Below are 23,758 nucleotides of genomic sequence, written 5' to 3'. Positions count from 1 at the left end.
GTCACCTTGAATAAACCCAATAATCTGGATTATATCTAAAAGACAAAGACTTGTTCCAGTCATCCCCATGACATATTGTTTGGGGGTGGTTACAGGAGGTTCTTTAAGCCGGACTGCACATTCCTTGACACGTTAGTCATTGAGCCGACACGAACCCAGCTCCTGGTGTGTTCACACCTAGTCATTACTCCAGCTTGTTTTTAGCGCCAACATTTTAGAGCCTGGTGCTCAATTGGCGGGTCGGGTACAAAAGGCGGGTCGCTGAGACATGTATGGTAGGTCCTAGATTAGATTGGATTAGATAAACTTTATGGATCCCTCTGGAGGTCTCTCTTCGGGAAAATGTTTTTCCAGAACACAGCAACACAGATGATGGATTCATAAAACAAGAACAAGAACAAAGTTCAATAAAAATAAAGTGCAAGATGACACAATCTAAATGTAAAGATAAAGAACATAGATTAAAGAAAAATAACAAAGACAAAGGATACAAAGATTAACGTGGAGTAGAATCATCTTTTCACTCCACTCCTGCCCCCAAACTTATACAATCTAAAAGCCCAAGGAATGAATGAGTCCCTGGGTCTATTAGTGTTGCATCATGGGAGGAGCATTCGTTCACTCCATCTGCTTCTCTGCTCACTGCTCACTGTGACTGTCATCATCCATGATGGACAGTAGTTTGTCCAATGATCTTCTCTCAGCAAATGTCACCAGTGAGTCCAGCTTCTCTGCCTTTTTTAGCCGCTAAAAAGTTATTTTCTTTTATTTAGAAAGGAAGGGGCTTTTATGTACTTTCATTGGTGATAATGATGTCACATAGGAATTTTATTGGCTTTATTTAGACAGCACTGGGGCTGCCCAACCATAGCAGCAGCAGTGCATACCTAGTATGTAGTACCTTATTTACCACATAGAATCTTGTCTGGAAAGTGAATTTTGTCTCTTGAGCGACACCTTTTCAAAGTTTCTATATTTGTAAACATTTAGATCAGGAATGTCAAACTTGAACTAAATGTATATCAGCCAAGATGTCCGTGACAGTAAGTATGAATCTGATGTTTTTGTCCTTCTATCAAACACTCACGCAAATACCTTCCCTTTAAACAAACTCTTTTTTGGAAGCCTCTGTATACATTTTTGATTCCTACTCTATATATCTTATCTTATCTTAAAGTGTTTCAACTTAAACATTTTTAGTTTTGTGGTTTGAGCCAACAATGCAGCGCGCCACATAATGACTTGGCATGGCTGGATTTGGCCCTCGGCCCATGAGATTGACACATATGTCACACATGTCTGTGTTAGAATGGTTCTCATCTTATCTTTCTGGGCGCAGTTTTAGTGTAACTGCCAATCAAATGAGGTCTGAATCGGCAGATCTGTTGTGTGGAGTCCCTCAAGGTTCTGTTCTGGGTCCTTTATTGTTTTTGCTGTACTTGATTCCCCTCGGTAAAATCATTCAGAGATTTCCAGATGTTTCTTATCACATTTTTGCTGATGACATCCAGCTCTACTGCTCTTTTGATCCAACTGAGCCCCAGAGGCTGAACAGCTTAGTCAATTGTTTGCTAGAAATCAAACAATGGCTGAGTGAAAACACTCTACAGCTAAATGTGGACAAAACTGAAACACTGGTGATTGCTCCTGATGATAAGGTTCCAGGGTTGAGTCAGTACTTGGGTGACTTAGGTCAGTCTGTCAAACTGAGCCTGAGAAACCTGGGTGTTGTATTTGATAAAGACGTGTCTCTTGTTCGGCACTGCAGAAAACTGACCAGAAACTGTTTCCTAATACTGAGAAAAATCTCTAAACTTAGGAAAATGTTGACGGAACATGATCTGGAGCTTGTAATCCATGCGTTTGTTTCTTCTCGTCTGGACTATTGTAACAGTTTGTTTTCATGTCTTAACAAGAAGGAGCTGTCTCGCCTGCAGTTGATTTAGAACTCTGCAGCTAGAATTCTGACCCGCTCAAGTAGAAGAACTCACATTTCTCCGGTCCTTAAAACTCTTCACTGGCTTCCAGTTTCTTTCAGGATCAACTTTAAAATTCTGGTTCTTACTTTCAGATCTATTCATGGTCTGGCTCCTCCTTACATCACTGATCTGATCCAGCCTTACACCCCAGCTCGGGCTCTGAGGTCTGTGGATCAGAATCTACTGATGGTTCCACGCACACGGCTCAGGACCAGAGGAGAGAAATCTTTTCAGGCTGTTGCTCCTAAGCTTTGGAACGATCTTCCTCTCTCTCTGCGCTTGATGGAGTCTACTGACTCCTTTAAGAAACATCTTAAGACGTTTCTATTTGTTCAGGCTTTTCCTTGAATTTCTGGAACTCCTGTGTTGTTCTCAGTATTATCTTGATCTTTAAAGTATATACTTTTTTTGAGTATTGTTTTGATTGTTATAGCGCTTTGTGACCCTGGTCTGGAAAAGCGCTATAAATATTACTTACTTACTTACTTACATGTGTTGCAATCTTAACTTTTCTTTTTTCTTTCGGCAGCTATCTGACACATCTCAAAATTACCACAACAAAGGCAGGATTTTAAATGCTAATAATTACCGGCACTTCAACTGGGTGAGCTACCTTCAACGGAACCATATCATTGATGTTTATTTATATACAGCCCTATTTGTGATCTTCCTTTAAGCTAATTCTTTTTTTTTAAGAACATTATATCAATTATATGCCACTGCTCTGACACCCAGCTCCATCTGCAACTACCAAGAACAGAAGAAACATGAGTGCATACATTAAAATACTACAATAGGTCATGTGACTTGAAAGTATGTGCTACCTCTCAGCGCTTTTAAGGTTTTGAAAATGTAACCCCTGCCAAAATGACTCCTGATGATGACACAAAACATGTCTAACCACATGTTTACTCTTTCTAAAGACATTATGTTATTCTCCATAGTTGTGACACTTTTTTTATATATATAAGCTGTGAAAGGATAAGGCAAGCGGAGGAAGGAAGTGACTAGTCAGCTCCAGCTATAGAGATAAGCTTAGAACCCTAACACCTCACCAACTGTCATGAATACATGCGGAACATGGGTCTTAAAATCGTTTTATTTCACAGAATCAAATTTGTTTTGGGCGTTTTTCAAGTTCCATAAACCCCCCATTTATTTACTTGTTGTTAAATGTTCATTTTTAGGACAAAATGTACTGATCTAACATCGACTCGCTGTAGCCTCACCAATGTTAATGTATTCAGTGTACGAGTGGCGTTCACACGACATATGTTTCGCGAATTTCTCTAAGGAGATGAATAAAGTATCTATCTATCTATCTATCATATGTGTCACATCACACAGCATTTTTGTCAATGTGCGGGGCCTGGAGTGCAGAAGCAATCTCATAACTGCCTGTGCATTGGCTCGAGAGGCAAGACTATCTTTCACCTTCACTGTCCCAGATATGTGGCCTGTTGATTTCATCATCTCTGCTCTGATCTTGAGACGCTCCCAATTTTCCACCATTTATTGGTGAGCAGTTTGCAGCAATGGCGATGTTTATCACGGCGGAAAATCTACAGGGGGAAGTTCCAGAGTGCTCGAGAAGGAGCTCTTTAAAAAAATGTTCATTTTATAGCCAATAGAAGTAAATAAGAAGCTGACACGCTTCATTAGGTGTGTAGGTGTAGTCTTGTGTACAGAGATGTGGTTGTTTTTAGTCTGCATGACACTCGGAATAGATCTGCTGCTTCACACCTTAAGGAGCCAGTTTGGTTGATATAGATCGTATGGAAGGTGCAGATGAAAATCATACAGATTTATGTTGTTGATCCTGGACGGGGAGTTACAGTATTGTCTTTATAAAGGTATCATCTTGAAACAATGCGGTAAAAAAGTCCCTTGAGCTTTACCAAGGCTGACCCGAGATCATCACGTATATTGCCTACCTTTGCCTCCAGGCAACGCATCGTGAATAATGAATCAACCAATGAAAGGGTCAATGAACAGTCAGAAATATAAGACCGTTCTGAAAAGGGATAGTTCGGAGACTCGATGTACATGGTATATATATTTTCAAGAGAGTCATCAACAGAACGTCTCTTGACGTCGATGAATAAGAAATTGAAACTACAGATCCCAAAAAAACCAAACCAATGGTTTATCACATCCTTGTCTCTACATCTCCAGACGATACAGCAAGAAGGTTTCTAGTTTATATTTTGTTAGATTAAAAAAAAGAGGGTTTTTTTTCTTATCTGTTATTATTTTCTGTTACTATGGAGATAAAGATGACGTAATAGACTCCACTCACTTTCTTTTTAAACATTCGAACTACACGTATAATGGGTTCCAACTCACTAGCTTTGAATCTAATTTTTATCACTGAGTTTATCGCAATTTATTCAACACAAACTACCTTCGCCATTCATTTTTGCAGGTGTTGTCAAATTTTACAGTCGCTTTTTTCACGTGGTTACAGTACAAATAACCAAATGTCCATCCGAGCAAAAGAAAAAAGGTCAATATTTCAATTAATATTTGATTTTAAGACCAGATGGTCTAAATTAAATTGTATTGAACCCTGATTTTGACATCATGTGTTTTAAATATACATTTTATAATAAATAACGCAAAAATAATGCGCTTTTTTTTCAGTTCAAATCTTTAATAGTCTTTCCCCTGTTTAGGTGGCGTCAGTTCAAACAGGTACAACAGGTAAACTGAAGAGGGTTCAGATAAGCAAGTAATGAAAATGACGTGCATGAGATGCAGGTGTGTGTGTGTGTGAGTGTGTGTGTTTTGACTGCATCGCCGCCAGTAAAGAGCAGTGCCAGTGATTTTTTTTTTCAGTGCACAAAAGCCTTCTCGTTCACGTCCTACTTGCAAAGCTTCCACTGCGCGGCTGGCTGTGCGCGCTCCCGCGACTCTCGTCATAGACAACAAAGCTGAACCGTCTTCCATAAGTGCGAGGGGTGCAGACCGGGAGGAAGAACCCACTTATCCCTGGACGACATCGCGCTTTGGAATATGGATCCACACTGGGTGTAAAGCTTCACCGGAGGACCGAAGCCATCTCGGCTGCTGGGGGGTGACGACCGGGACATTTGGGCGAAAACAGAAAAAAAAACCTCGTCCATAATAACATCAGTGTGTTTTTTCTCCATTTTTTTTCCTTTTTTTTTTCTCGGGGTGCTTTGTCTTGTCCACCTCCCCGAGAGCCGAACCATCAGATCTCCAGCTAGTGATCACTAGCTGGCGTCGGGGATGCGCCACCATGTTAACGCCTAAATGTAACTGCTAAGTGCGAGTCCATTGTCGGAGGGAAAAAGAAGAAGAAGAAAACCCTTGCACCCGAGGTTTTTCGGGGTGTCACTGGGACCCGAATCCGCGTTTGTCAGCAACTGTTTGTCGGCGATATGGCGGAGCAGGGCTACACATCCTGGTGAGTGCGCTACCACGGCTAGCTACACACGGCTAGCTTAAGCGGCTATTGTTTTATTTTGTATAATTGTAACACAACATGGCCGACCATTCAAATGACACACTTCTCTCTCACAAAAAACCCGAAAGTGGTGAAAGGAAAGAAAAAAAAATAGTGTCACCTCATTCAAGATGAATCCTTGCACCTCTTGTTTGGTGCTAGCTGTTAGCCGCAGCACCAGCTGATGCTAACGCTCCCCAGTTTGAGATCCAGTTCTACGCGGATCTACTGAGAACCTGTTCGAAAAAATGGGGGTTCCACGAGCGTTACCTCAAACCGCTTCACGTGTTTCCATTGTAACCTCTCGTTGTCGGGTAGCGTCAGTGCCGAGCGTGTTACGTTAGCCGTGCCAACACATTAGCATTAGCTGATGAAAGGGCCAGGATTCAACGACGTCCCGTCACTTTTAATAACAATGCTGGTGTCTCCCATTTATGATGGACTCGTGTGGATGTCGTGGATCGTAGAGTTGAACAGATGAACTGATACGATTGACTAGAAAAAATCACGCTGTTAATCACCAATGAATTGAATCGATATGTGAACATATTTGTGTTGTTCACGTTAAACAAATGAGTGAGGTTTGAATGAAATTCTAACATAAAACTATTCAAAAATAAATGTGCAGCTTATAGATGTGTCAACAATGTGAGGATCTAACATTTAACGCTAAATATTTAATATGTAGAGAAACGCATATTTTCTATACCCTTTTTTTTTAATAGCAGGACATTTTGAAACCTTACCAAAGTTCCTTTATTTTATTATAAACCAAAAAAGATGCCTCTCACCTCTAGTGTTTATCTTATGTTCATATTGTTTACTTTTCATTCAGGTACTTAAGTACTGTGTATTGCTATTCTAGATACTTTTTTGTGTACCATTTTATGAATTTCATTGATTTCAGTTGTTCTGTTTTATTGTTACACATTGTTTTCATTACCAAACTCTTCTAGTTTAGATTGTTTTAGAAGTTTATTGGTGATTCACCAACTTCCCTTTTCTTCAATAACCTCCTCTATTTCGGTTTGACTCCTGAGATTTTATGTTTGGAAATAAATCATCGCACAATTCTATTCTGAGGTCTTTAAACTGTATGTTGTTCCGAACTATATTAGAATTATCCAAAACTATTTCATGTGCTTCGTTACATTTTGTCTCACACTCCCAAGAAGGCATTTTTGCTCATTAAAAGTCAACTTTTATTTTTACTAACTTAAAGGTACTTTAAGTTATGTGTTATTTTAAAATATAAGTGGATTATTTTAAGACTTCAGTCTTGTTGCCCCACAGCTATTTAGCTAACCAGTATAGAAAACATGTTTTGGTCCATGAAGAATTAGAAATAGTTTATTTAAAAGGAGACTTGCAATTTTATAAAACGCATGATTACAATGGTTAAAATAGCCAGAATTAGCCAAAACGCTAGTTTTCATCTTTAGTCCCCTGTGAGTGGTACGTCGGATTACAAAAATATTCCCAAATTTAATTTTGCTTGTTAACAATGGCTGTTACCATCATTGATAATACTTAAATTACATTTCTCAATTGAAATCCAATATGATGCATGGTCCTCAAATGAGTTGTAAAATGTTTTTTTTTTCCAGAACTCTGTAGTATATCTGGTTTGAGTTGTGTAATTTCGGTATAATCTCCAGAGATAATAAATATTTAAGGTCACAACTATCATGATGCGATGGGGCTTTTAGCTTGTATATTATTTAAAATAATTCTCTATTGAATGTTAGAATTGTTTTTATATCTGCGATCTCGGCCGTTGTCTACCACAAATTCTTTTAAATTAAATGTTACAGTATTCGGCAACAATACGTTTGTGGCTTGTCGTCAAATCTATGCATTAGTGATCTTTAATATTTACAGACGTATTCTAAATTATTTTGTATTAAAGACACAATTTTACATCTTAGAAAGACACAACAAGACAATTTCAAACTTAAGTTGACATGTGCTTTTACTTACTGTATACGAGTGCTGAACAAATTTGATTCGAACCTGCTCGTCTTAATCCCGACTACGTCACATCTTGAGCCATTAAATCAACCCTTTATCCCATTATGCCGAGGATGTAGTGTCGCACAAGAAGAAGTATTGCTTTTCCAAGCCTAGAAAAACCTCCCGTGAACCATGTCAATATGTAAGAGTTGAATCCAGATTGGGTCATCCCTGCCCTTGAACTCTTTTTGTTTCACTTGGCATTGGTCACACGTTGGAAGGCCTTCATGACACAACGCGGCCTACAACCGGGATTTAAACTACAGCCCTCTGCGTGGCAGACAAACAGACTAACCAAAAAGGAATTGAGAGAACAAATCACAGTTGGAGCTTAAAAACCACAGAAGTCTGTTTGCCTTTATTTGAAGAGAAACAGTGTATTTAGCTGAAAGGAAACATTGCTATTATTTTTGAAGTTTTCTAAAGCTGTTAAAAACGGGTTTCTTTTTTTTTTTACTGCAAAATATGCAAGATCTATACAAGTAATATATTGTAGAATTATACATTTTTGAAGTTGAATTGTTATTTGCATAAATCTTTTCAGGTATTGATTTAATTCTTGGTTCATACCAGACAACAATTGACAAACCAAAGCTGTTGAAGTTTACATTCCTCGATTACCTGATACGTTACATACAGTAAATCATTATCATGCCGTTGGCTGTAACATAGCTATCCTATCATCTTCTCATATTAGCTTGGCGATTGCAAAACACCCATTGAAATTTGTGAGGTACCATTAAATGACAAGATAAAAGTTTATGCTGCAATCTAACTGCAGCATAAACCACTAAACGACAATGAAGTCCCTTTGAAACATTTATTTGGCTAAACTGTAATCAAAAGAGAACTATTTCCCATGGGTTAGCTTATGTAGCCGTTTCACAATTCATATCTAAACAAAACAGAAATCAAGGTTTTGACAGATCTCCTTCATGATGTTATGCAAGTTTAAAAAATGATTTACATTTTGCAACCTTGTACCGACTTTGGCTTTAATGTTGACTTTTTTTTGGTTATTTATTTGAAAAGAATCTGACTGCCAGTATAACTGAGGGAGCAAATGCTTCCTTTTATCTCCTTTGTTCTGAATGTATGATTATATTGTGCGAACCAGCACATCTTGGGTTAAGAGGATGATTGCAACACCTGCACAGACTATTTTGATATTCTATAGTTTGATAAATATTTAGAAATATCATTAATATTTTTCAGTACATTTCATTCCCGGCATACAATGGTTATACACTTTACTGGGGTCTCTTTCAAGAAGCGCGTTTCCCAAGCCTGGTGTCCAGACCAGATCTGTGGATTGACCAACTTCGAGCTTGCATGCCATGTGTTTTCGATTTTGTGAAAATTTGCAGCCATTTCAATCACCCCTGCAATTGTGAACTTGTGTAGCTGTAATTAAGCATACGTTTTAGAAGTTAATGTTGAAATGTGGCCTGGTGAAAAAAGTATTTGATCCCCTTCAAACCATAAATAATTCTTGCTACCACATACTAATCCTCTCGCTTAAAGATCTTTCTCCTAATCTCACCGTATTTGAAATACACACTTATTAATTCTTACCTGAATAAAATACATAGTCCATGAACGCAATCTTCTGTATCATGGACCAAGCAAAATAACTTTCCAAGGACAAGATTGTTTAACTGCATAAGGCGGGAAATGGCCTACAAGACCATTAGCAATAAATGGGATTTAAATAAGTCAATCATTGGTGCAACAATTAGAAATGTGACACAAAATTACTTTCAGTCTGGTGGTTTTGGGGCTCCATGCAAGTTTTCACCATGGCAGCTACTAGGGCTGCACCATTTCGGAAATAAGTGCGATATCACTTTTAACATGACATCAGAGAGGAGCTGCGTCGTTTTATCACCAAATTAATAATAAATCCCACCTCCTTGTACACGCATGCATAAAGGTTGATAAATTATTGCACATGTTTTCAATATGCATATCGCACCTGCCAATATCAATATTTTTTTTAGATATATCGTGCAGCCCTAGAAGCTTTCCACTGAACACGAGAAAGGTGTAAGAAAGGTATCAAGTACTATTATTAAAGCAGGTTAGTTTAAAATCCAACTGCAACTTTATCGTCCTCCTGCTCATAAGAACCCATCTTAAGGCCCTTCTGAATTTTTGCAATCATCAAACTCATTGGGGTTGTTTATCTGCTAAAGGGGGGAAGGTCAGCTTCACTACATCAAGGGGAAGATGGATGAGGTCTTGTGCTGTGAAGCTCTGTGTGACAACTTCCTGTTCCAAGTCAGGAAACTTGAAGTGTGGATAGGTCTTCGAGCACAACAATGTCCCATATCACCTACAGCCAACACAAGGAAGTGACTGGAGAAAAATGGATTTAAGGGTATTGAGTGGTCTAGACCGTAATCCTATCCAAAATCTTTAGAGGTAAATCAAGCTTTGAGTTGAGAAGCAACAACCTTGGAACCTCGATGATTTGGAGAGCGTCTGCAAAAAAGCAGTGATCCAAAATTCTTCCTGAGATGCGTGCACGCCTGTTTATCATCTACAGGAAATGTCTAAGCTTGGTTCTTGCCAACACTGTTCTCCACACCAAGTACTGAGTAATGTTTTGATATGGGATCAAATATGAATCAAATCTTCTTGCATTTATTTGACATTTTCGTTTTCTTTTGGCCTAAACAAAATACAATTTATTTCTTTGAGTGGTCAAAGTTATAAAATTGTGTACTGTTAACACCATCGACATATCTAAGTAAGTAAGTAAGTCATTTGTATTTATATAGCGCTTTTCCAGACCAGGGTCACAAAGCGCTTAAACAATCAAAACAATACTCAATAAAATATGTTCTTGCTTCTCAAACACTTTTTCAAATGTAGTTGTACCTTTTTATATTTCAAAGTTGACCAATCGCATGCGTGAAGAAAAGTGAAAAATGACATTCGACTACAGTGAGGAAGGATTTTTATCAATATTTCTCAGCAACTAACAGGTGCTCATCACGGAATTGTATTACAACTATTTGGAGTCTTATCATCCTCTCCCAATAGGGATAACTTCTATCTGTTCTATGTACCAGGAAACCTGGGGTTATAACGTCGGAGAAAACCTTGGTTCTCTGCTTATGTTGCCATGGTTACGCTGAATCTGCTTCGTGAAACCGAAAAGCCTTAGTTGGCGCTTAATTCAGAGAAAACTAACTTAGGGTTTCTTAAACGGCTCCTTTTCACATATTTTTTTAATCCACACATTGATAGTTTTATAGAATGCATAACTGATGGTGTTGACTATTTGGTGAGGCACATCAGCCACCCGGGTCCTTAGCTAGCACAGTACATTTCTTTCTAAAATATCTTTACATTGAGGTAACTTAAAGATAAACTCCTCCTGCTGGTTCATCCAGTTTGATTACGTTCAAACATAGTCTCTCATACGACCCAAGACCTGACATCACAGACCGACGATCTCTCCTTGATGGGGAACATCCTGACATGCATATCCAATAGTAATGTTGTCACTAAAGACGCATGTTGGCAACATTTGTAGGCCTGACGGAAAGCTTCTTTTTGAGCAAGGAGCAAGTCAAGAGATATGTACTTGTAATAACGGAGGCCTAAAGGTCACATTTAATAACAAATTACATCCTTGTTCCTGAAGGATTCAGACCATTATTTCCATAATTGGATAAGACGTCGGGCAGAGATGAATGTTAATTCACGTACTGAAGGCCCGTTGCTTCAGTAAAACCCCCCCCATCTGCTTATGGAGTACTGCAGGTCAGGTCTGTTTAATTGCCCTCTTGGCTAAGTCAGTCATTCATTCATTTGTAGACTTGACAAAAAAATAAGTGGAGTGGACTACAATAAAAATGCATGCAAACATAAATGTTGATCAAATCTAAAGCTTGACTATATAGAAGAATCAGAAATGTGTTTGTCCATGGAACTCGTTTCTCTTCAAAACAGAAGCACAAGACTGGATTAAATCAATGAACACATTTTGTTTGTCTGTTCTTTTACTTTTGATGGACAAAAGTAATAGAACAGACGATTATCAAATCCTTCGAAAGCTTTTTTAATATGTTGAATATATACAAAAGTATTTTATCAATGTTGTCCCACATCCAGCCAGTGCAACTAACCCTTATAGTAAATCCATCTCTAAGAGCAGTGAAGGTTTCTGAAAGTGCTGACCCATATTTTGTCAAACTACTTCCAGATAAAATCTCTCCAGTTCCACTTGGAGTGAATAGAGATATTTAGCTTGCTTATTATCAAAGATGTAGGATGAATTGGTGCAAAACCTTAACTTAACTTGAAGACAAAACTTTAAATCTTTTTCCGTGTGATGAAGGATCTGTCTCTTTGGTCTAGGCAGAAATGAGTCGACCCAATCTATTGTCAATTGTTGTCTGCAGCTATGCTGCGGTTTGTGAAATCCGCGGATGAGATATTTTGAAAGATCTTTCATTTAAAACTACAGAAAGTTCAGAAATTGTCGACCGTCATCTTTAAGCAAAATGAAAACCTTGTTTAAAATACATAATAGACGTTCGTTTGTATTGTGTTTACAACAAAATCCATGCTGCAATCAAATTAAAAACGTATTACTTATTGAAATATTGTCTTTAACCCAGTGACCTAGTTGTACATCATCAATAAAGAAGTACTGTACATCAACGTGTACAAGTTTAATGTTGATGTTTTAGTTATTTTATTACTCGTATGATGAATGAAATACTGGATTGTTTCGTAAATATTTTTGCATGCTTAAATCCAGCCACAGAAAGTCCTCATTGTTGCTCAGCCATCCAACTCTTAGTGGTCAAGTCATGCATTCCCCCGACTCGATGGGAGTCGGTATTGGTATTGTGTTATTTGAAAAGCCAGTCTGCTGCCGAACAAGGACGTCTTATGGCATGTTGGGCTTTCATCCAGGCCGTAACAGTCCGGGATTGTATTTTGTTTTTAAATGTTCCATTCATCTTTCTCACTCATGTTCTACGGGCTTCTGTGTGCAGAATTTAGACGAACCAGTTCGATACCAGAATATGAATTAGGTCTGTGGGAGATTAAACCAGCTGTCTGTTGACTTGGTGTGTTTGTGTGGCAGTGACATCATCAATCTGTCAGAAGAAGAAGGTTGGTTTCTTAATTGAGTTTCTAATGCTCTAAGCACTTTTTTAAAAGTTCAATTTAGATTTGTGACTACAAAGTGCCTTGATTATGGTTTTGTTTAATAATGTGACTACTTTTAACCAGGTGACTATTGGTTTATTGTTGTTATTAATATTATTATCACTACTTTCAAACCCTTGCCAAAGGGCCACATGGCTAGTGTGTCCATTCAGCTTTTTGTCTATGAACCATTTGATATCTAATGGTTATTATAAAGTTGTACATGTGTGACCTATGAGGAAACTGATTTGATAGCTTTTTAACTGGCACAAGGGAGACCACGTCATATTTATACTGTGCATTCTTCAGTTGAGGTTTGAGAGTCCGGGGTCGGGTTAGGATTTAGATCTAATCTGCCCATCACGACAGACCGCATTTATACACAATACCAGACTTGTCCTCTCCCGGGAGACAGGCCTGCATTATCATCAGGCATGTCAAGTCGGTGCTGTGACTCGGAAATAGTATTTTTTTTTTTTTTTTGGTCCACTCCACTCACCAGAGGCCGACTTGGCGCCCGATGTTTGCCAGTAGCTTCGTCCTTCACTTTGAAAATTATTGGATCATTTTATTCTCAATTGTCCAAACATTGTTCTTCAGATTTCTTTCCTTTGAATGAATTTGCATTACGCAGAGTTGTTTATTGTCCTGACCAGCACATTTGTCTATTTAGAATTGTGGTTTTCATTCTTACAATCTTCACGATCATTTTACAACCGGCGTCTACAGCGGGCTGTGCAGCCCCGTGATGGTTCCAGCGGTACTTAATCTTTGTAGACAACAACAGTAGAGCTGTTACTTTTATCTCGACATGAATAACTTTGCATAACCCTGTTTCTGATGATGGATGTACTCTCGTCTTTTCCTCCGATAAGTAGCATATTGCTGAAATAATAAACGAAGGGAAAGAATACCGGCGAGGCAACAGAATATGTCCCATGTGAGGAATGTTTTAGTTCGAGAGTGAACATTGTGAATCGTGGCTTTTGTAAAAACTAGCTGACTTGTATAATTATCTTTCCTATGACAGAATGCCTCGGATCCACTTATGTATTTATTTTTTAAATAAAAAGGCTGCCTGTATAAATACAGAATGGTGATGCATAATGACTACTTAAGTGGTGAAATAGGTTTGTTTTAAAGCATAATTAAGGCCAAGTTGTGGTTTACCATCAGTCAGGACACCTATACACACACTGTGACAACACACTTGAATATAGATGTAGAAACCTTTTACCAGATGTATACTAAGGATCAGCATATTTTGGATATTTTAATTACTACTTCTCTTTAGGCTAACTTGGTGACAACCTGCTTTTTTGTGTTATCTTATTTCATTATTTTATTTTGTACTGCCATCATAGCAAGTTCTTATATTGTGTTTACAATAAACATTTCTGATAATAAATTCATATTGGCGAGTGTATTTACAGCACAACTGCTACTATAAATAATTATTTTTATATATTAAGTCACATCGAACATGCATTTGTTTTATTCAAATGATAAGCAAAATACAAAGATACTTTTATAGACTTTATCTTAGTGGGATCAAGGAATGCAAAACACAATCACTATGACTTTCGTGATGCAGATGAAACCTGCACTGCAGCTTTATGTTGGCATTTGTGTGTCTGAAATATTTGAAGTCTTCATTCAGTGACTTATTATATGCTTCCTGTGTCATGTTTGTTTTTGTGTTTTGCATCATTGATGTTTGTCTTTATGTCTTTCAGGGCGTACTCCTTAGTTGACTCCAGCCAGGTGTCCACCTTCCTAATCTCAATCCTCCTCATCGTCTATGGCAGTTTCAGGTGAGTATCCCTAAATAAATAATCAGCCGTCCATAGACGTGCGGTACCTTTCCTCCACATACGAGAGGCCTTTAATCTACACACTAACAACACTGACTCGTGCTAGCTTGCTTTGAAAACCACAACTTATCTATCACCGTGTTCAATATTCTTAGTTGTTTATCTATGGAAATTATTATTAATAAACTATTGGTATTGACAATAATAACAAATATTTACCTTTCTCTTGAATGTTAATCACTGCTGGGGTTGAGAAAGACACTTTAAAATCTTTATGGTGAGCTCTGGAGTCACCGTTATGTTCCGTCTTCCTTGTGTAGGTCGTTAAACATGGATTGTGAGAACCAGGAGAAGGATAAAGACGGGAACCCCATGGCACCGGGGTCTTTTAACAACAACACAAACAACAGTAAGTACTGACCTGCAGCAAACCGCAATGTTTGGGTTGAAAACTCAATTTATGTCAATGAAAGTTTGTATAAGTTCCTTTTTAAATCCCTTTTTTTTTTATAAAACTTGATGTTAGTACAGCTCTTGGTTTAAATATAGTTTTGTAACATTTCTAAAAATCTCACGCCAGTGAAAATACAGCTGAACTGATAATCTAGGCTGTAAAGTATCAGACATTTTGTTCATGAAGCAGACACTTGCACAACATTTGTGTTTCACTAAATCAATGGTTAACTATTACATATGTGACTTTTAAGACACTCTTTGTCAAACGTAATAAATATATCTCTTTATTTAATTCCTTTTGCATATTAACATACTGAGAAGTGATGTACTGCTATATTTAGTCACTGGTGCTGCCATGAGGAAAAGGAATATCTACGTTTAGCTAAAAAATTATAAATGTGTACTTTATTCAAACTTGTGCACGGTGTTTATTTTCTTCTTCTTCCTCTCATCAGGTATTCAGACCATAGACTCCACACAAGCATTGTTCCTGCCAATAGGAGCCTCTGTGTCTCTCCTAGTCATGTTCTTCTTCTTCGACTCTGTTCAGGTGGTCTTCACCATCTGCACTGCAGGTAAATGTTGTGAGCGGAACCTCCCTCTGGTTTCATGTTTCTGCGCTTGTGATGAGCCTTGTGGGGAATGAAGCCTTTCTCTTCATCGATCAACGACACCAATCATCTGTCGTTTAATTAAAGCGCTCTAATAAGATGATGTCTGTTGGAGCCTCTGGTCTCATTGTTTCTCTCTTGTTCTTTTGCCCAGTACTTGCAACAATTGCGTTCGCATTCCTGTTGTTGCCAATGTGCCAGTATCTGACCAGACCGTGTTCCCCACAGAACAAGTAAGGAATCTGTTGTTTTGTGCTTGTGTGTCATTTACATCATTCATAGCTTTATTTAAATTGAATGGTGTAATTCTATATTAACCTCACCTTTTCTAGTATTTTTGTTACTATAGGTGCCTGCATTTAAGTCTTGTATGAACTTGATTTATATCCAATATTCAGCACAATGTATTCTGCATCTTATAAAGAAATACATTGTGTATTTTTTGTGTATTTAATTTGTAACCGAATGCCTTTTTTCTGTCTGGAAACAGAATTTCTTTTGGCTGCTGTGGGCGCTTCACTTTGGCCGAGCTACTGTCCTTCTCCCTCTCAGTAATGTTGGTGCTCATCTGGGTGCTGACTGGACACTGGCTGCTCATGGACGGTATGTCCCGGTCATGCCGGCTCTGACGATTGTTGAGTGTTTGTGTCGGGGTCCAGGGTTTTTTATTTTTCATGAGAGATTTAACTCGCATGTATTTGTTTTATCATCTTATTGCGAGCCGATGCTGAGCTGAACTACTCTCAGATTAACTAGTCTTACAATTTGTAACACTATAGCTGAATAGTGCAAAGAAAAAAATGTTTTTATAATAATTTTTTTTAATGATGGTATTTCCATATGGCGTTGTAGTGTAAGCAGCCTCCTTCTCCCGTTCTTGTACTTCTCACATTTATTCCGAGCACTAACAAAGTGGGTGTACCAACATCTCCGGGGGTTACAATCACCAAGCTGAAGAAAAGTTAAAAAAAAAAAAGTAATATTAAAACTGGAGCTCATTTGCAAATCTTTAGCCTCGAGCTGTAGAAGTGTCGCTGCATTCATGTACCCAGTAAAGTCACATTGCAGTGATCATGAAAGCTAGTATTGAAAGTCTATATGATCTTTGAATGAGGACTATAAACCACTGTTGCAGCGGAAAACTATCTAGTGGCAGCAATGCATATTGGGAAATATCTGACTGCTGGTGTGGTGCGGAGCTAAATGGTCCGTTGGTTGCATCTTCCTGTGGTGTCTTGATGCTCTTAATGTCATCATATGTGCTCGATAGATCATGTGAGCACACAACTGTGAAATAAGACGTCAATGGGCTTTTAATTTGATGCATAATCCAGACTTTAAATTGCATGTTTCTCTTAATGGCATCATTTAAAATATGATGAGCTTTGGTGCTCTGTTGTTGTTGGTCGGAGGCAGCCAGTCCAGCAGAGATTAGAGTCGCATGAGGCCGTGAACAGTAATAAAATGAATATTATTCTATTTAATTACAGATAAACGAGGCAGCTACTTGCAGCTAGTGTTTTGCTACAGTTCTTGCTCATGACGGTGATGCAAAATGTGGCTCAGATCTTCAGAGAATAGCAAGTTGTTAGATTTAAATGTTCCAGACAATGACCGTAATGCCTGTTTTTTTTAAATATGTTTTACATTTCTAACATTGAGGACTCAAAGTCAAGAACAATTGAAGGTTCCCACGGCCTTTATTGGCTTGATAATAATTGACTGATATTTCAAAATGTGAAGATATGATAAGAAAGATTTTTTTGTGGTTTCAAATTTCAAAATATCTGGTGACATTAATTTATTTTTTTGACTCGCAATAGCGGAACTAACAAAACATCCTGGACTCTCACTGCAGATGAACATCCTTTTTACTTCAAAGCGATCCATGTAGCAATTTTGTAAAGGAGGAGGTGTTTTTCTTAACTGTTGGAGTCGGCAATGTGAACGAATCACCGTGTATTTTGTGCGAGACATCAAAGATTCGTAGGCATAGTATAATTATGACGATTTTCTCTAATTCTGCTTTTAACACTTTTGAGGTTTTCTCCGAGCTCATTGGTTTGAATGTCTCCTTTGACACACGGCAGATGCCAGAGAATGGTTTCTATAGGAACTGTCAAAGGCAGGGTTCTATAGTAAAAGCTACAAATGTTCCATTACCTGCGTAGTTCCTGCTGTGTTGAAAGTCTACTGGAACAATTTTAGACTAAGATGTTCTGTAAAAGGTTTGGATGTTTTCAGCAGAACTTACATCTGCTGTTGCTTTGTGTCTAATATGTACTAACAAAATCATTTTCTGCCGCAGCTCTGGCCATGGGCCTTTGTGTCGCCATGATCGCATTTGTGCGGCTTCCCAGTCTGAAGGTGTCGTGCCTGCTGCTATCGGGCCTCCTCATCTACGACGTGTTCTGGGTAAGACAAGCACCGTCGGGTTGAACACAAAAAGATGTGTGTTCACAGTTCAGTACCAGAGACTCTGAAACTCTTTAATATATAGTGGTCATTAGTGGCTGTGATGAAAATGAGAGATTCAGCAGATCATGGTGAGAAGGTGTCATGGTGAGAAGCTGTTTGGAATTTAGAATTTTGTTCTCATCAGTCCAAAATGAAAAGCCTAAAAGATCACATCAGATTATATTTTGCTACCTTTTTGCTGTATGAAAATTAAACGGATAAACGGGGAACACGATTTTATGTTATCGTTTACTTGATTTAAAAATATTATTGACTTTCATTAACTTTTAATTTTCTGTAAATATAACCACACATAGTCTCCTTTACATATAATGCATGTACCATGAGTTTTTTGCAGTTGTTCTGAAAATCCACTGCATTTAGCAAAATGTTTGTTTATATTTACAACCTTATTTCAATTTACAAGATGTGTATACGGTGCATTCCCTATACAACCTTCTCAGTAACGGTGACCTGATCAGCTCCAATAATGCTTTGCCGCCCAGCCAACCAATCACAGCATCGCTTTTGACATAGAATTATAATTCAGTATCAGCCGTCACTAAATATAGGAGTGCGTACAAAGGCCTCATGGGAGTTCACTGTTGGATTTAGACTATAAGTAAGGTGGGTGTGTTAATGGGTGCCTCCCATGACGTTCTCTGTTATACTGGTATGTATTTGCTGCTAGTTTAAACAATGCACAATAGATGTCAAAATCTCTTTATTAAAATAGTTTTCTTATTTTTCAGTAACAAAATTAAAGAATATCTTGTTCACGTTTTTTGTTTGGAATGAATCAACGCACTTTTTTCCAATCATATCCAGAGCCAGCATATGTTCGCGGTTCTCTGCAGAAGCTGAATGTTTTTCAGAAAAATGTGTCTTTTTTTGACGTTTACATTTCCTTGTACTTGTTTTGTCTCGCGCAGGTTTTCTTCTCAGCTTACATATTCAACAGTAACGTGATGGTCAAAGTCGCCACCCAACCTGCTGAAAATCCCATCGACGTCCTCTCCCGGAAGCTCCACCTGGGGCCCGGGATGGGCCGAGACGTCCCACGCCTGTCTTTACCCGGCAAACTGGTGTTTCCCAGGTGAGATCGATGTTACCGCGGCGATACCAGGTTCTCCAGGGAGTCGTTATTGTGTGTTCAAAGTCCAGTGATGAGTTTTCTTGAGCAAAATGATCTTCACCACATCATCCCACGTGGAGCCTCACTCTGGCAGTCAGCAGCGTAAATGACCTTTGCTCCCACTTCTCTTCCTGCAGCTCAACAGGAAGTCACTTCTCAATGTTGGGAATCGGAGACATTGTGATGCCGGGGCTCCTCCTGTGTTTTGTCCTGCGCTACGACAACTATAAGAAGCAAGCAAACGGCGAGGTCCCGGTGCCGGGGCGCATGCAGCGCGTCTCCTATTTCCACTGCACTCTCATCGGATACTTCGTGGGTAAGCGAGGGGTCGATGCGCGGATGCGTGTGAAAGGCCAGACGCCGGTGCATGTTTGGGTTTCATGTTCTCTGAATGTGCTGCTCGTTCAAGTGATTTGTGTTTAAAGAACCTCTTGTGTTTGCGTGTGTTTAGGTCTGCTGACGGCAACTGTGGCTTCCAGGATCCATCGTGCCGCTCAGCCTGCTCTGCTCTACCTGGTGCCCTTCACCCTGCTGCCTCTGCTCACCATGGCCTACCTGAAGGTATCCACCCTTCGCTCTGTGACTCGTGTTTTAACAGCGTGCGTTACAATCAAAAGGTGTTTCCCTCGTGTCGGGTTCGCTATTGTCGCCCGAGTGTAAGTACCAAGTCGGCGCGGTTATGTCTGCATTCCATTTGTGTCGTTATTTTTAGCTTGGTCGTAAGGAAGGGCGGGTTTGTCTTTGATCTCACTTTTTTTTCGTGTTCATGCTCAACATCTGGATGTGATTTACACATGAACACAGAAATCTACTTTCCTAAATGAACGGATTCAAGAGATGACGGAGGTCGTAGCTGTGTTTGCGACGCCAACAACCTTTTCTTAAATCTCCACTATTTATGACTCATTCTTGCTACACACCGTGCTGATGTCATACATGTCTTCGTGATGACACTTGATTCGCTCGTGACTTTAATAGACGGCATGAAAAAATTCTCGTTGCACGTGTGTTGAGTGTCTCAGTATATGTACCTTGACATTATAAAACATTATTGTTTAAAGGCACAACATCTTGTAAAATAGCAATGTTGACATTAAATGCAATTTGATGTTTTTATTCTCGGCAGTTGTTTCCGGTGTAGCTCTGAGATTATCACAAGTTCAAGACTTGAAGTGAGATCAGGGATGTTCTCATGCTTGTGACATCCAAGCACTTCTGCTTATGTAAAGCAACAGCAGGTCAATATGTGGAAACGAGTTGTGAAACCCTCGCCGTTTTTAGTTTATTCTTCTACTTTCTGTGAAAGCTGATTGTTCTAAACTCTGACCCCGAGTTAACGCAAGGTTAATATATCACGACCAAAGTGACCCGCAGGCCCGAAAACAAGTGTTTGTGGTATTCTTTGTGGTGTCTGTGGGTCAAGGTGAACGACCTCTCTGGCTCCCATTAATACATATGCAGTGGTGGAGGTCGTTCACCTTGACCCCGAGACGACACGAGAGATACAAGATTTATTTCCTGTGGCACAAGCATTGATATGGAAGTATATCAGGGCCATTAGATCATTTTTAATGTTGTTGTCGTTTCAAGCTCTAAATCTTTACTTTCTTTTCTTGAATAATTGAAGCTTAAAACGACAAGTTCCAACAATTAAAAATGTAAAAGTCGATCTTCCGCTGGCACTGACTCGCCGTCTAAACCTCCTCCGTCTCTCCAGGGTGATTTGCGGCGCATGTGGTCCGAGCCGTTTCACACCAAGACCAGCACCACGCCACGTTTCCTGGAGGTATGATGCAGCGTGTGACGACTGACCAGCAGGGGGCAGTGGGGGGGGGAGGCTGCAGATCCCTTCCCTTCGATCTGAGGGAAGGAGGCGAGAGGCGCACTCGCAGTGAGGCCATGTCGTCATCACCTCTTCATGCTTTTCCGCCAGTCTTCTGTGAGCGGCCTCGGACGGACACTTGTGTGTGTTTGTGTGTGTGCGTGCGTGTATGTGTGTGTGCGCGCGTGAGTGTGTGTGTGTGTGGATCACAAAAGCCCCGACACAACTCATCTTTGGTCCCCGCATCCTCCCAGGTTCATCTCGGCTTCCTGCTTCTGTTTGTTTCCTCTTCATTAGAGAACATCCTGTCTCTGCTGGTTCCACCTCGTGGCTCTGCTCCTCCTCTCTGACCCGGAGAGCTGGACCCGCTTTTCTTCTGGACTTGCCGTCGCGAGACACGGTTGAGGTTTATATCTCTTTTTTTTTTAGCATCGTTGTGGTCATTTTTCATCTTATTATTATTATTATTATTATTATTATTATTATTGAGGAGTGGCTAAACCAGATGAAGCGAGGCACCGGACAGAACTGGGGAGTCCTTCAGCTCATCTTCCATTACAAATGCTTCTCTGTCCCTCCTCCTACACCCCCCTCTCCCCCCCACAGAGGCCCGCCCTCCCCCTCCTCCCTCGTTCATCTGCTGTCCCTGGCCTCACAGATAACTATGTATTTTATTTAGAAAAGTTTTATTCTTGGCATATACAGAAATGATGCATTATAAATTGTCGAGCTGCCTCCAGTGTTGACGCGGCTGCCTCTATTTGTATATACGTGTACACATGTACTTGCGGTTTTCTTGAGTTTATATTTGTGTTGGGGAGCATGTGGAAGAGGGTGGGAAGCTAACGCCAGCCCCGCCAGCAGGTCCATTTTTCTAAACACTTTGGCAGCCAGCTGCTTCGATTTGAAGATTTTCTCAAGTTTTTATAAGCTTGCTCTGAAACACACACGACAAAAACAAAAAAAAAAAAAGAGGGACCTCGGCGCCGGCGGCTGGACGGTGAAAGTGTTAGTTTCCCGCGGGCGAGTGCGTGTGTTTGTGTGCGAGCGTGAAAACCAGATGAGTTTTACTTTTGGTTTTTTAAATTGAAAACGCGTTACTACGGTGACAATAGTCAGGTTTCCATTGAGGTGTCCAGATTAGCACAGTTGAACACGGTTGGATCCTGTAAATGAACTCACTACTTCACTTGTTTGTTTTTACTCTTCTTCCTCCAGACCGATGGAAATGTAAACAGTGTTTTTTTTTTTTTCTCCTCCAAATAAATGAATGTTGACTTGATTTTTTTAAAATGTAGCTTTCATCATGGAAACCTCATCGAGTTTTGTACTGTTTGTCTTCGCACAAGTCTTTTATTGCTATTTAATACCTTCAACACTTTTTTTTTAAACATTTGTAAATGAGCCTGATGTCATTGTAGAGATTTTCTTTTTTTTTTTTACGTTTGTTACGGCTTTGGTTAAAAAAAAAGACAAAAAAACAAGCAGCACATTTGAATCAGGTTCTCCTCGCTCAATGAAGACCTGACTATTGTGAGATGACATCAGAGGATGAGAGCGACTGGTCTGGACGGACGGTTGCGTGTGCGTGTGCGTGTGTGTCGTCAATAACAGTCCCATTGGATCTGGATGGGGAGGGAGTGACCTTTTGACCTTCACGAATCCTAAAATGTAGGTTAGAGTTTGAGTCTAACCAACAGGATGTTTTTACTGTCACCTTGACTAACTTATTTTGATTTCCATCCTCCTACTGTCGAGTGGTGCTCGTCGGTTGAATCCGGTTTGAACTGGAACCACAACGGACGGTGGTCACAGACCACGATCGCGCTTCTGATTCCATTTTTTATTTTTATTTGATTGTTTGTACCGTCTGGACGTGCATGTTAAGTGTACAGTGTTTCAGACTGCGATGACTGGGCTAATGCAGTTTTTTTTTTGCCACTCGCTGGACCTTCGGGTCAGCGGCTCAGTGGAACGGTCAGATCAGACTGACGGGTCATCCTGACCCCTCTCGCTAACTATTAGGACCTGACAGGAACAGGAAAAATCATGGAACCACAAACCTTCTGGTGGACATGGAGATAAATCTATAGATTTATATACATATACAGGTATACACGCACACTTAAATACACACACGTGTGCGTTTATGTGTGCGTGTGTACGTACATGTATAAATTACTGAGGACGCTCATTGTGGTTACATTTTTAACAAATATTCCCTTTTTTATTTCCTCCTCTTCCAGAGAACTGTTGGTCATTGATATTATTGCTGAAGGGTTCTGTATAGACAAATGGTGAATAAATAAATTAAGAACTGTGTTGTGAAACATGAATCCTGAAGCGCTGGGTCTCAAATATTTTGTCTCCCCTCAACCCTCCCCCCCCTCCACCCCCAGACCCCTCCCCTCCTCGTTCAGGATTCTGCTGTAAATAAACATGACTCTAACTGTAACTGCTGCTGGTCTGGACCTTTTTATTTACATCACCAACTGGACTTTTTTTCCTCACTTTTCCTTTTAATTCTCAATATAAAAAATTAAAAAGTTGTTTAAATTGAGCATCTTTAACGGTAGAAACAAACTAATTATTACAAGTCCATGTATTACAATAGGATTTTAGTATAATAAATAATAATAAACTGGATATTCGTTCAGCTACACTTGGTACAGGGGACTCGTGTAGGTTTTTTTTTCGAAGTCATGAGTCTGGTCATTTAAGAGGAGTTCCAAATTATATTTAAAAAAGTAAATTACGTTCAGGATTCATTCAGTAGTTCCTGTTGACGATCGTGTGACGTCAATGAAGATTTCAAAACTTTTACTTT

At 39.4% G+C, this 23,758-nt stretch overlaps 1 protein-coding gene across 2 annotated transcripts; it reads left to right on the top strand.

Annotated features, from left to right (window-relative positions):
- Window positions 1-907: 907 nt before the first annotated feature.
- Window positions 908-22,312, top strand: sppl3 (signal peptide peptidase 3). Of its 2 annotated transcripts, XM_087791260.1 has the most exons (12): window positions 908-1,043; window positions 2,509-2,583; window positions 14,373-14,450; window positions 14,771-14,859; window positions 15,362-15,481; window positions 15,672-15,750; window positions 16,008-16,120; window positions 17,826-17,932; window positions 18,907-19,070; window positions 19,247-19,425; window positions 19,561-19,670; window positions 20,827-22,312. In XM_087791260.1, exons 2-12 carry the CDS (start codon window positions 2,555-2,557, stop codon window positions 20,899-20,901), a joined length of 1,143 nt encoding a protein of 380 aa, XP_087647386.1. In that variant the 5' UTR covers window positions 908-1,043; window positions 2,509-2,554; the 3' UTR covers window positions 20,902-22,312. The 2 variants fall into 2 exon arrangements, with proteins under 2 accessions (XP_087647386.1, XP_087647387.1); XM_087791261.1 differs by lacking the exons at window positions 908-1,043; window positions 2,509-2,583 and adding an exon at window positions 4,778-5,409.
- Window positions 22,313-23,758: the final 1,446 nt, after the last annotated feature.

The sequence above is a fragment of the Callionymus lyra genome, chromosome 5 (genome assembly GCF_982586985.1).
Source record: "Callionymus lyra chromosome 5, fCalLyr1.hap1.1, whole genome shotgun sequence".
Classification (NCBI taxonomy): domain Eukaryota; kingdom Metazoa; phylum Chordata; class Actinopteri; order Syngnathiformes; family Callionymidae; genus Callionymus; species Callionymus lyra.
This window is presented reverse-complemented; position numbering and strand designations above follow the sequence as displayed.